Source organism: Rhineura floridana, chromosome 4 (genome assembly GCF_030035675.1).
Source record: "Rhineura floridana isolate rRhiFlo1 chromosome 4, rRhiFlo1.hap2, whole genome shotgun sequence".
Classification (NCBI taxonomy): Eukaryota; Metazoa; Chordata; class Lepidosauria; order Squamata; family Rhineuridae; genus Rhineura; species Rhineura floridana.
The window spans coordinates 135,717,832-135,732,442 of NC_084483.1; the positions used below are offsets into that span (position 1 = coordinate 135,717,832).

Consider the following 14,611-nt stretch of genomic DNA (forward strand, 5'->3'; position numbering starts at 1 on the left):
TTATTTAATGCTTACAATAAATGGCCTATGAGTTTTACCAAGATGATTCATTAATTTATCAAAATGATTATTTTATGGGTATCTTCAAGGTTACCAATTATTTAATTGACTACTTGAATTCTCTGACTTACATGAGTAATAATTTGAATTTATATGGGCTATGGAGTGATTTTCTGTATAATTGCCTTAGCTTAGAAAAGTCAGATATTCTCTGTCCTGCTCTGCACCCAACTTGGTTCTTGCTCACCTTTTCTTTCTAACAATTCTAAATGTTAGGCCAACAGAACAGTATCCTGCAGTTTCTTCTGAGCTGAGTATCCTAATATTAAGTTGTCAAGTGGTTAGCCTTTTGTAGGCTGTTGTACAATTACTGCTTCCAGATGTCCTATTTTAAATTTTCTTCCTGCTATTTTTCTATTTAAGTTCTGCTTCCAATTCTTGCAAGTTTTACATTTTGTTCTATCTTCCATTTTATAGTTTATATTATAGTATTAGGATGTTAAAGCACTGCCATTTTATTTCTACAGCTTTGATCTTCAGTGATGTTCCAATTCAGCCTTCTCCAACCAGGTGCCCCAGCCAGCTGGTGGAAGTTGTAGCTCAAAACTTCTGGAGGGCACAAGGTTGGTGAAGGCTGTTTAATAAACTAACCCAGTTATTAAATTGAGAAGGGGTAGTCCTGTAGTCAGTCACATTTCCAGGTGGGATATTTGGGGGTGGAGCATAGTATCAGCCAATTCCCCCCCCCCCCGGTCACTGGTGGAGAGGATGTAAGGGCCAGGCCGAGGAAGGAAAGGCAATTACTTTCTCCCTCGTTCGTCCTCCATGCAGAGAGTATATTAACTTACATAATGACTGTGTAAAGATCGAGTTAACACAAAAATTAGTATGAATTAAATGACTGGCATATATTTTTTATTTAACAAAATGTATATACTCTTGAATGTAAAGACTTTGTGACATTCCTGTGTCTCTGGGATTACCACCTCATGATTCCCAAACATATGGATCAAGAAATCCCCAGGACATATGCCTCAACCTGGGTCAGATATGCCATCTGAACCACAAGCTTCAGCCCTACCACTACTGTAATCTGTCTGTAAATTGGTATAGGGTACAGAATAGGACCATAGTATGGCAGCACTCTTGACCAAGCTGACGTGGGATTTTGAATCAAACAAATAAACTTTATTATATGCAAGATGTTAAATATGATGGTAAATGAGTAAGTTATTGTCCCTATCCTACCTACCTATCCGACCCCACAAATCCCAATGAAATCCTCCCCCAAAACCACAGCCCTTCTAACTAGATGTTCTCTGCTTGATCCCTAATCCTGTCTAACTCTGTCAAACCCCAATGGTTTTCTCTTTAAAACTCCCCTTGGAATTCTCACTCTCACACACCCTCCCACCTGTCAGTCACACCTCATCTGCACCTACTAACATTCTATTACCACTTTCTTACCTGAACACAATTTCAAAACAGTTTTAAACATATAAATAATTCTGATTTCATTATAGACCTCTAAGCAGTTTACAGAAAATATTAAAATTATCAATAAAAACATGTATGTTTTGTTTCATAAGAAAAAAGGATGCTAAGGATTCAGTGAACAAGGGTATATCAAAAGGTGTTAACTCTTCCTTGAGGCTCCCTCCTTCTAGTCTTATTTCTGACCTTTAGATTTTCCTTCCTGTTGGACAATTAATGGAAACTTTTTAACTGATTGCTATATAAGAGACTAACTAAGCAATTGGAAACTAATTGTGGAAAGCAACTGGACTTTTTCTTTTACTGATTGTTGTGTTGATTTTGCTGCCCAGAAACTCTGAAAAGGCCTCATGCCGAGTTGCTCGCATTGGGAAAATTAGAAATTAGGCCTCAGTTACAGCCTAGGTGACCAATGAACCAGCTAAATGTAGTGCGCACAGCAGTGTTTCAGTTCCTCTAAGGCTCTTTTCCAGAGCTTGGAAAAGTTACTTTTTTGAACTACAACTCCCATCAGTCCAATCCAGTGGCCATGCTGGCTGGAGCTGATGGGAGTTGTAGTTCAAAAAAGTAACTTTTCCAAGCTCTGCTCTTTTCATCCTTTGCCATCAAGTATTTTTTAAAAAAGAAAAACTTGCCACTATGACTGAGTGCTTTAAAAGAGTGATTTTTTCAGATCACTTTAAGTTATTTATTTATTTCACCCTTTAGTGTAATAAGCATTCAGTCCTGCTCTACACATAATAACTGCAGAATAAAAAAACCTTCTTACTGCAGGCAAACAAACATGCTTCTTTATCACTGACTGGATAGAAAACACAACTGGAACTGAAAAGCAGAGCAATGGAAAGTCAAAGGCATGGACTCTAACTCTAGCTCAGGGGTCACCAACTCATCGCCCATGGGTGTTGGGGCATCCATAGGAGCCTTCAGTGGTGTCCCCAGCAGGTAGCCCAGAATCCGAGCTTTCTTTTTTTTTAAAGAAAGTAAGTCTCTAGCAGTCCTAGAAAGTAAGTTATGGAGCAAAATGTGCAGATACCATTCTAAGTAATTTCTGTGAAATAAGCCAGCCTGGCTGCTTCTGCCTGTCAGTGTTATTAGCCAATGAGTGAGGTCAGAGCTGTGATTGATCAGTGAGTTGTTTGGTCACCAGGCAGTACATATCGTTGGGGTCCTAAAGCGCTGCTGTTTTGCCCTCTCTTTTAGTGCACTTTTTCCTGCTTCTGTATTTTTTCCTAGTTCTTGGAGTCACCATAGTTTGCCCTTCTTTTCCTCTAGCAACCAGGATGCATCTTTCCTGTGCTGGGTTCATCTGAGATCAGGTAGTGCCTAGAAATTATTTTCTGCAAATACTACTACACAATAACTGTGGATGAATATTAAAGAATCCCCCTCCCTCCCAAAAAGCAAATTTTGCAGAGGCGTAGGCATTGTTTTCTGCTTTGCTGGACTAAAGACCAGGGACCTTACAGCTAACAGTACAATGGTATGCATGCCTGCTCAGACATAAGTCTCTTTATGTTTAATAGGGGCTCACTTCCAGGTAAATGTTCCATAGTCAGAGGCAGTATGCTTCCAAATACCAACTGCTGAAAACCACGGGAGGGGAGAGTGTTCTTTGCACTCAGGTCCTGCTTGTGGGTTTCCCTTGGGCATCTCGTTGGCCACTGTAAGAACAGGACGCTGGACTAGATGGGCCATTGGCCTGATCCAGCAGGCTCTTATGTTCTTATCTTCTAACATTCCCCAGCAGGAGTGAGATCAGTGGAATAATAGTTCTTATCTAGAAACTTCCAGCGGATCTAACTTGCCTGTATAAAACTCTTTGAATAAATGCTGGAGTCCTGGATTAATATTGAAGGGAAACTGTAATCCTAGCTGCTACTAGCCATGATGGCTGTGGTGTGCCACCATAGTCAGAAGCAGTGTGCTTTTGAAAACCAGTTGCCTGAAGCTGGCCTAATCCAGCAGGCTCTTCTTATGTTCTTAATATGTTGTTTTTCTCAGTGAAGCCCTGATGGTAAAGAAAATATGGAGTGTCAGCATCATCACACCAGCATCCTACAGAAGGCAATTGGTCGGTCCAGTTGCTCAGGAACCCATGGAGCATTCTAAAGCCTCCTGTGACATATTTGCTAAACACTTTCCCGATAAAATCGAACGCCTGAAGAGCATGATTCCGTACGCCGTGGACACAGGAAGTGAGCCAGAGGCCGCCAGTTGCATTCCGGTCTGGTGGGATCGGTTTCAGCCTCTCCCTTCTGAGGAAGTGGACAAGGTGCTCTCTACTGTGAAGCCAACCACCTGTCTGTTGGATCCTTGCCCTTCATGGCTCATTATGAGCTGCAAAGAGAGGCTGAGCGAAGGGATCAGGGCAGTGGTAAATGCATCCTTGGAAGAGGGTGCAATGCCAACAGCCCTCAAGGAGGCAGTAATAAAATCCATCTTGAAAAAGCCCTCCTTGGATCCCCAAGAGTTAAACAACTTTCGCCCAGTCTCTAATTTGCCATTTTTGGGCAAGGTGATTGAGCGAGTGGTGGCCAAACAGCTACAGACACACTTGGATGAAGCAGATTATCTAGACCCATTCCAATCGGGCTTCAGGACTGGACATGGAACTGAAACAGCCTTGGTCGCCCTGGTGAATGATATGAGGAGGGCGTTGGATAGAGGAGAATATACCTTCCTCGTCCTCCTGGATCTCTCAGCGGCTTTTGATACCGTCGACCACGGTATCCTTTTAGATCGTCTGGGGGATTGGGAATTGGGGGCACGGTTTTACAATGGCTCCGTTCCTATCTCTCAGACAGACATCAACGGGTGGCATTGGGGGATGAGGTTTCAGACCCTTGGCCTCTCAATTGTGGAGTCCCCCATGCTATTCAACATCTATGTAAAGCCACTGGGAGCCATCATTAGGAGATTTGGGCTGCAGTGTCACCAACATGCGGATGACACTCAGCTCTATCTCTCATTCAAGTCCTCACCAGAGTTGGCTGTGGATACCATGTCCAAGTGCCTGGATTCCGTAAGTGAATGGATGGTAAGGAATAGGCTGAAACTGAACCCCGACAAGACCGAGGTGTTGCTCGTGGGAGATAAGAGAAGGTTGGGAGACATAGACCTGGTGTTTAATGGGGTAAGATTACCCCTGAAAGACCAGGTCCGCAGCCTTGGGGTCATTCTTGACTCCCAGCTGTCCATGGAGGCTCAGGTCTCGGCAGTGAGCCGGGCGGCTTGGTATCAATTACATCTGATATGGAGGCTGCAACCCTACCTTCCTGTTCATCTGCTCCCATGTGTGATACATGCCCTGGTCTCCTCTCGCTTAGACTACTGTAATGCGCTCTACGTGGGGTTACCCTTGAAGATGGTCCGGAAATTACAGCTGATACAGAATGCGGCGGCACGCTTGATTAAGAACAGCCGTCGCCGTGATCATATCACCCCGGTGTTAGTAGATCTACACTGGTTACCAGTTGTCTACCGGGCCCAATTCAAGGTGTTGGTGTTGACCTTTAAAACCCTATACGGTTCCGGCCCAGTTTATCTGAAGGAGCACCTCCAGCATCACCAATTATGCCGCCTGACAAGATCAGCCACACAAGACCTTCTCTCAGTCCCATCAGCTAAAACAGCTAGGCTGGTGCGGACCAGAGAGAGGGCATTTTCTATTGTGGCCCCCACCCTCTGGAATTCTCTTCCTTTTGACCTTCGCCATACCCCCTCCCTGACAGGTTTCCACCGGGCCTTGAAGTCTCCGGGGGTGGGTCAGTTTTTAATGTTGTTTAGTTTAATGTTGTTTAATTTTAATTATTGTATTTTGGGTTTTATATTGCATTTTATTGTGGCAATGTACGTCGCCTAGAGTGGCCGTTCAGTCGGCCAGATATTTATTTATTTATTTATTTGTTTGTTTCATTTATAGACCGCCCATAGCGAGTGGCTCTCTGGGCGGTGTACAAAAAGGTTAAAATACAAAATATCAACAATAAGATCAGACAACAAACAATAAACACAAGCAGCAACTAAAGAAAAAAATAAAAAATAAAAAATTTAAATTATAACATAAACGTAAAATAGGCGACTCACAAATAAAATTTTATTTTATTATTATTATTATTCCTCAACAACTAGTGGAACTCAACACATTGCCTAGCTCCTTTGGGCTCATGGAAACACAATGGCTAGGTTGTGGTCAGGGAATGAGCAAACAAATAGGGGATGAGATAACAAAACATTACCACACACATAAAAAACCTCCATCCACACAATGCACTTCAGTGCATCCATACTTGAGTAACATGATTTTATGTTGGATTTTTCCCCTTGCCACATTATCCATAGATCAGGGAAATCTACATTAAATGGGGAAAAGTGTGGGCTGCCACTTTGGATGAAGACAGTGTCATGTGGATGATACAAAAAACATGCACCTAAGGGGTGCATCAAATCCACTTTAAACTGCTGTGTGATGCTCATTGTTCCATGTTTTTTAAAAACCTTCTGTAGCCTTTCACTACACATCTCTTTTCCTTGAAAGAAAGAAAAGAAAGAGTAATGAGCATGGGGCTACACCCATAGCAAGGCTATTCTGCCTGCAGCATGGTTACCCTTACCCTTCCATTACTTAAGGGCAGGATATTGTGGTGTTGGCACTCAAATTGCTTAGCATGCTAGGGAGAAGATCTAGATTTTTTAATCTTCTGGGAAGGCCTTTAATGACCTCCCCCAAAGGGATGGCACTCTTCAGAAAAATATAGTTGGTTAGGCACTTACTTGAATGCTCTGCTCTTTGGATGTCTGGAACTGTTACTGCATCTTACTGCTCTAATGTTGGCATCTTGCCTCCACTGCGGTAAATTCCTCATACTTCTCAGCAAAGAAGATTTTGCTTTTCTCTTTTTCATTTGGATCTCTTTGGCAACTTTTCTTGAGGAACAAGCTGGCATTTCTGGAATCGGGAAATTATTTACTCTTGGGAAAAGAACCATGCATGCCACCTTTAGCTTTTTGGAGGAAAGGTGGGACATAAATTTAGAAATAAATATTTAAGAAATTCTGTTGAACTGCACTCCATCATTTCTGCCCCTCATCAGGCTTTGTACTTGGAATTTAGAGAACAAAGCTCTCGTTCCTGGATACTGAGGGATGGTGTTTGACTCTAGTTATGCCACTCTGTAAACATTTGCATTGAACTGAACTGACAGATCCACCTTCCTGCTCAGTTTTTCAGCTAAATGTTAATAGTAATACAAAATTACTTGATATCAATCCATAAGAGTAAACAAAAATCTAAAAATAAAAATATATGAAATAAAAACCATAAGACCACCAAATATAGTGTCTTAAGAGTGTAGAAGTTGGTCTCATTCCTTTTATGACTTTGCTATACTGGCAAGAACTTCATCACAAACAGTATCTGACATGTTCTCTGTAGTATTGGAACCTTGGGACCTTTTGTTCATGGAAGAATTTAAGCAATTATTTTTTTCTGTTCTGATCTGTTATAAAATTATTATTGGCCCCTTAACTAAATTGGTTCACAATGCATATTAAGTGTTTTTAATGAATAAATCAATAAATCAATAAATTAATTGCTACCTCCAAATCAGTCTCTGGGATTATATTCTTTAAATATCCAAAGAGGGGTATTTTAGGTTCCTGATGCATATAATAACCTAGCATTTCCAAAACAGCAGTACAAATCGTATGACAAAAAGTTGTATATGAGGGCTGTCCCCAAAATGTGCATCAAGTTTGTTTTATTTCTACTGCATCTCCAAAAACGGTCTTGCCCTAGTTTATATATTAAATTAAGCTTATACGGCATTAAGTACTAAAGATTTTTTATAATAGGTTTCTTTCAAGTCAGCTAATATCAATCTGGACATAATGTATGTCCATATCCAGTTCCATTAATCCATATTTATTTCTTGTCTCAAACGTCTCTCCCATTTTCTCATAAACATACTTACCTTCTGTTTTTATTCCAACACTATATAATAGGATTCACCATTATTCCCTTACCATTACTACAAGTAAATATAATTTTGCATTTATGTTCCTTTCTTAATATTCCACATTTCATAAGAATATAAGAAGAGCCTGCTGGATCAGGCCAGTGGCCCATCTAGTCCAGCATCCTGTTCTCACAGTGGCCAACCAGGTGTCTGGGGGAAGCCCACAAGCAGGACCCGAGTGCAAGAACACTCTCCCCTCCTGAGGCTTCCGGCAACTGGTTTTCAGAAACATACCACCTCTGACTAGGGTGGCAGAGCACAGCCATCACGGCTAGTAGCCATTGATAGCCCTGTCCTCCATGAATTTGTCTAATCTTCTTTTAAAGCCATCAAGCTGGTGGCCATTACTGCGTCTTGTGGGAGCAAATTCCATAGTTTAACTATGTGCTGAGTAAAGAAGTACTTCCTTTTGTCTGTTCTGAATCTTCCAACATTCAGCTTCTTTGAATGTCCACGAGTTCTAGTATTATGAGGGAGAAAAACTTTTCTCTATCCACTTTCTCAGTGCCATGCATAATTTTATACACTTCTATCATGTCTCCTCTGACCCGCCTTTTCACTTAACTAAAAAGCCCCAAATGCTGCAACCTTTCCTCATAAGGGAGTCGCTCCATCCCCTTGATCATTCTGGTTGCCCTCTTCTGAACCTTTTCCCACTCTATAATATCCTTTTTGAGATGAGGCGACCAGAACTGTACACAGTATTCCAAATGCAGCCGCACCATAGATTTATACAACGGCATTATATCGGCTGTTTTATTTTCAATACCTTTCCTAATTATCCCTAGCATGGAATTTGCCTTTTTCACAGCTGCCGCACATTGGGTCAACATTTTCATCGTGCTGTCCACTACAACCCTGAGGTCTCTCTCCTGGTTGGTCACCACCAGTTCAGACCCCATGAGCGTATATGTGAAATTAAGATTTTTTGCTCCAATATGCATAATTTTACACTTGTTTATATTGAATTGCATTTGCCATTTTTCCACCCATTCACTCAGTTTGGAGAGGTCTTTTTGGAGCTCTTCGCAATCCCTTTTCGTTCTAACAACCCTGAACAATTTAGTGTCATCAGCAAACTTGGCCACTTCACTGCTCACTCCTAATTCTAGGTCATTAATGAACAAGCTGAAAAGGAGAGGTCCCAATACCGATCCTTGAGGGACTCCACTTTCTACAGCCCTCCATTGGGAGAACTGTCCATTTATTCCTACTCTCTGCTTTCTGCTTCTTAACCAATTCCTTATCCACAAGAGGACCTCTCCTCTTATTCCATGACTGCTAAGCTTCCTCAGAAGTCTTTGGTGAGGTAACTTGACAAACGCTTTTTGAAAGTCTAAGTACACTATGTCCACTGGATCCCCTCTATCTATATGCTTGTTGACACTCTCAAAGAATTCTAATAGGTTACTGAGACAGGACTTTCCCTTGCAGAAGCCATGCTGGCTCTGCTTCAGCAAGGCTTGTTCTTCTATGTGCTTAGTTAATCTAGCTTTAACAATACTTTCTACCAGTTTTCCAGGGACAGAAGTTAAGCTAACTGGCTTGTAATTTCTGGGATCCCCCCGGATCCCTTTTTGAAGATTGGCGTTACATTTGCCACTTTCCAGTCCTCAGACATGGAGGAGGACCCGAGGGACAAGTTACATACTTTAGTTAGCAGATCAGCAATTTCACATTTGAGTTCTTTGAGAACTCTCGGGTGGATGCTATCTGGGCCCGGTGATTTGTCAGTTTTTATATTGTCTATTAAGCCTAGAACGTCCTCTCTCGTTACCACTATTTGTCTCAGTTCCTCAGAATCCCTTCCTGCAAATGTTAGTTCAGGTTCAGGGATCTGCCCTATATCTTCCACTGTGAAGACAGATGCAAAGAATTCATTTAGCTTCTCTGCAATCTCCTTATCGTTCTTTAGTACACCTTTGACTCCCTTATCATCCAAGGGTCCAATCGCCTCCCTAGATAGTCTCCTGCTTTGAATGTATTTATAGAATTTTTTGTTGTTGGTTTTTATGTTCTTAGCAATGTGCTCCTCAAATTCTTTTTTAGCATCCCTTATTGTCTTCTTGTATTTCTTTTGCCAGAGTTTGTGTTCCTTTTTATTTTCTTCATTCAGACAAGACTTTCATTTTCTGAAGGAAGACTTTTTGCCTCTAAGAGCTTCGTTGACTTTGCTTATTAACCATGCTGGCATCTTCTTGGCCCTGGTGGTACCTTTTCTGATCTGCGGTATGCACTCTAGTTAAGCTTCTAATATAGTGTTTTTAAACAACTTCCAAGCATTTTCAAGTGATGTGACCCTCTGGACTTTGTTTTTCAGCTTTCTTTTTACCAATCCCCTCATTTTTGTGACGTTTCCTCTTTTGAAGTCAAATGTGACCGTGTTGGATTTTCGTGGCAATTGGCCATTTACATGTATGTTTAATTTAATAGCACTATGGTCACTGCTCCCAATTGGTTCGACAACACTTACATCTCGCACCAGGTCCCGGTCCCTACTGAGGATTAAGTCCAGGGTTGCTGTCCATTTCCTTACCAAAGAAATAACTGCTCCCTTAATTTGAAATAAATGAAACAAAGGGAGGCCTCCTTCATCCCATATAATTTCCTCAAAAGTTAGTACATTTATTCCCTCTACTTGATCTGTTATAGTGTCCAATCCTGCATCCAGCAGCCATTATATTTACTTACCTATTATTTTGATTTCTAGTCTACCCTTCATCAGATTAATGATCCCAGGGTGGGTTACAATATAAAGTACAGCAACAATAAAATCATACAGCACATTAAAAATAAAAATAGAAACAACAGATATAAAACAACATGATTCTAGTAACAGAGCAGATAGACAATTAATTTGCAGCTGGTGTCAGTTACACCCATCCTCTGAAAAGACTTGATCAAAGAGAGTTCAGCTGGCATTGAAAAGTAAACAGCTGCAGTCAGGGTGTCACCACAGAAAAGGCCTATCCTGTGTTCCTGCACAGTGTACTTTATCCAATGGCAGGACCACAAGAAGGGCCTCTCCCACAGATCTTAATACACAGGCAGGCTAGGCATGAGTTTCAGGTTCCTCAGCAGTTAGAAGGCATGGAGGAGTCAGTAGTTGTTGAGTCTTCTCAAGACCTTGGGGAAGGGAATGAGTCTGATGTCATGCCAGTTCCCACAAACAACGCTGCCTTTGAAGAGAACAACGTGCAGCCCCCGGACATGCCAGTAGAGCCGTTGGGTGATGCTTCGGAGCGTGCAGTAACGCCCCCTTTACCAAGCGGCTTTCTGGATGCATCAAACGCTTCTCCACCCAGTGACCTTGAGCCTGTCTAAGGAACTGGTTCTTTCAGATGAGCCGTTGGAAGCGCGCGCCCCCCTTCACCTAGCTCTCGACGCCGTGAGAAACAGACAGGGCAGAGGGAGAGCATGCGCAGGAGTCAGAGATTACAATCCAAGACTTTTCCTATTTAAGACTGCAGCTCCCTGATTAGGGCGCTGAGTTAACTTCCTTCATATGTTGCAGAGCATGTGTAGAGTTTAGTTGGGGAATTGTAGTGAGCTGGCATAGGGGATCCTATGAAGCACGCTGCCTTCAATGTATCCATTACTTTAATAAAACAAGAATTGTTTACACCTGCATCTCAGTCTCGTGGCTTCCACTCTGAACGGGGCACTAGTATAGGGAAAGGTGCTCCTTCAAGTATTTGGGCCCCAAGTTATTTAGGACTTAATGTTACCTTGAATTGGGCTCAGCAGTGTATAGGCAACCGGAGCAGATTCTTAGAATCAGTATTACATTATTCTGAGCCAATGAGCTAGTCAAGACTCTGGCAGCCACATTTTGCACTAGATGAAGCTTTACGTGTATTCAGAGGTAACCTCCATGTAGAGCACATTACAATAATCCAACCTATTACTGCCTCCAGGCAATGGTCCAGCATCTGCACAGCCTCACCTGATTGAAATGACAGGGAGAAGTAGAGGTGGGTGTCATTTACATATTGATTACACTAGGCCCCAAATATCCTGATGACCACTCTCAACAACTTCATGGGAAAAAATTGAATGCCTTCAAGTCAATTCTGACTTATGGCGACCCTATGAATAAAGTTTTCATGGTAAGCGGTATTCAGAGGTAGCTTACCATTGCCTCCCTCTGAGGCTGAGAGACAGTGACTGGCCCAAGGTCACCCAGTGAGCTTCATGGCTTTATGGGGATTTGAACCCTGGTCTCCCAGGTCGTAGTCCAGCACCTTAGTCATCAAAAAGCATGGGGAATAATATGGAACCTTGCAGGATGCCACAACACAATTGCCATGGGGCTGAGCTGAAGTCCCTCAGTGCTACTGTCTGGAACCAACTCTACAGCTAGGAATGGAACCGCCATGTCACCATGCCTCCCACTCCCAATCCACCAAGCCATTCCAGAAGGATATGTCAATACCACAGTAGGACAGAAAGAACTGGCTAAATTCCACGCATATATTAATTCTCCCAAACATGCATTAATCTGATACTTCTATTATGAAATTGGCAATGGTGGGCATTTGGAAGGACACTGCATCACTTTTAATTCCAACCCTTTGTCTGATCTGAATGTTCAGTCCCAGTTGAGGTTCTGCAAAAACTTATAAATAAAAATTAAGGTTCTTCAGATTTGAGAAATAACTGTTTTAACCCAGTCTTTGGTTTTATTCCACACTGAAAAGCAGTGCAGCTGATACAGAATATGAAGGATATGCTTTCTACAGGGTCTAATTATTTTATTTTCTTGTTTTAGGGAATGCTGTCGGTTTTTTGGAGACAACGGCTTAACGCTAAAGGCATTTTTTACCAAAGCAGCACCCTTTGGTGTTCTTTGGACACTCACAAACTACCTGTACTTACATGCAATAAAAAAAATAAACACTACGGATGTCTCCGTGCTGTTCTGCTGCAACAAAGCTTTTGTGTTTTTGCTTTCATGGATCATTCTCAGGGACAGGTTCATGGGAGTGAGGGTAAGTGATTAATGATCTCTGTTTTTCCACCACCCAACTCTTGTTTGACTATTCTCAGGAGTTTCCCTACTGGGAAAATGCTGCTATAACAGATTGCATTTTACTATTTAAAGTAGTTCTTCCAGCCTTCTTTTGTAACATTTTGAATGTTTATTCTAAAACAAAATTACTGCTGAATATTACCATTGTGGTTTAGGTCTGAAACAATTATGACTTCCTCCTTCAAAAACTTGTTAATTTATCACTGCCTAAAAATGCATATATCTTATGTATATTAATGTTTCTATTCTAGTTGGAAAATATATAAAATAAAGCTTCCTAGAACCAAAATTTAGCTTTGTAGACCATACTATTGATGTGCATATTTTAAGAGGATCCCATGCTTAAGATTTATCTTCTGCTACATATAAATCTCAACCCTTACTGAGCAGCTGGCCTTTACTAAAGTGCTTTCCAGATAGAATTTTGAGTGTACAAATGTATATGTGCATAAGGGTCCAGGATTGTGCTTGCTTGTCAAATCTTTCACCATGCCTGCCCACCACACATTAGAGGTCCTGTCTACACAAAAGGGCCTAAGCAGGTAGGCACAAGCCATATTCTAGAAAGATGGTGGGGATAGAGTGCATGTTTGGATGTGTTGGGTATATGGTTTTGAGATTGCTCACTAGGTCTGAGCAACATCCAGTGCTTCTTCATCTCTTCTGGCTTCTAGTCCTTTTCTGGCCAAATTCAAAATGATGGTTTTGACCTTTAAGGCTTTTCATGGATTTGGACTAAGGCGCATGGAGGATCGTTTAGGTTGCTAGGTAAAATGCTAAAAGCCAGGACCTCCAAGGTAGCTTTCTCTTAAATGCTACTGGTTCCACACGCAGGTCAGCTAGACAGGCAGAGTCTCATTGTGTGGATGAGATGATGGTGTCAGGAGGAGGAGGAGTTAGGATGCAAGACCTGGTGCAAGATGTAAGTGTTGTCAAACCAATTGGGAGCAGTGACCGCAGTGTTATTAAATTAAACATACATGTAAATAGTCATGGGACCTTTGGGTAAAGGGTGGGTAAATAATGATGATGATGATGAAAATCTAGCATGGTCACATTTGACTTCAAAAGCCAAATCACTCCAAAATGCTTGGGAGCTTTTTTTTAAAAAAAATGAGAAGTTCAGCTATATACTGCAAATCAGGAAAGCTCCCACAAGGGCCAAGAGGATGCCAGTGTGGTTAATGAGCAGCGTATTCAGAAGCATACTGAGGAAAGGATGCAGCATTTGGGGCTCTTTAGAGAAAAAGTAAGAGGTGGAATGATAGAACTGCATAAAATTATGCATGGCATGGAGAATGTGGACAGAGAAAAGTTTTTCTTCCTTTGTCATAACACTAGAACTCACGGACATCCAATGAAGCTAAATGTTGGACGATTCAGGACAGACAAAAGAAAGTACTTCTTCATGCAGCACATATTTAAATGATGGAATTCACTGCCACAGGAGGCAGTGATGGCCACCAACTTGGATGACTTTAAAAGAGGATTAGGCAAGTTCATGGAGGATACGGCTATCAATAGTTACTAGCCACGATGGCTGTGCTCTGCCTCCATGGTTGGAGGCAGTATGCTTCTGAATATCAGTTGCTGGGTATCACAATTGGGGAGAGTGCTTGTTGCAGTCAGGTCCTGCCTGTGGGCTTCCCATAGACATCTGGTTGGCCACTGTGAGAACAGGATGTTGGACTGGATGGGCCATTGGCCTGATCCAGCAGGGTTGTCTTCTTTGCATTGGTTATACCTGCAAAGTACTGACTAATGCTGAGAGAAGAAAATACAAGGTAGGTAATATTTTGCCACCTACGGCCATGCTACCCTGAGCACGCCCTACTTGTCTGATCTCGGAAGCTAAGCAGGGTCAGGTCTGGTTAGTACTTGGATGGGAGACCGCCTGGGAATACTGGATGCCGTAGACTTAGAGGAAAGCAATGGTAAACCACTTCGGAATACCTCTTACCATGAAAACCCTATGAATATATTCAAAAAAGATTCATAGGGTCACCATAAATCGTGTTGACTTGAAGGCATATAACAACATTTTGCATCAAAAAACATTTGTTTT

The 14,611-nt window shown here is 41.8% G+C and overlaps 1 protein-coding gene and 1 pseudogene across 2 annotated transcripts in view; both read left to right on the plus strand.

The window, feature by feature from the left end:
- Positions 1-14,611, plus strand: part of SLC35F3 (solute carrier family 35 member F3) — a 246,238-nt gene that overhangs the window by 208,165 nt on the left and 23,462 nt on the right. For both annotated transcript variants that reach the window (XM_061624518.1, XM_061624519.1), the window contains one exon: positions 12,286-12,505. In XM_061624518.1, the coding sequence (XP_061480502.1) occupies positions 12,286-12,505 (220 nt within the window). The remainder of the gene's footprint in view (positions 1-12,285; positions 12,506-14,611) is intronic.
- On the plus strand, positions 14,348-14,465 carry LOC133384682 (5S ribosomal RNA; annotated as a pseudogene).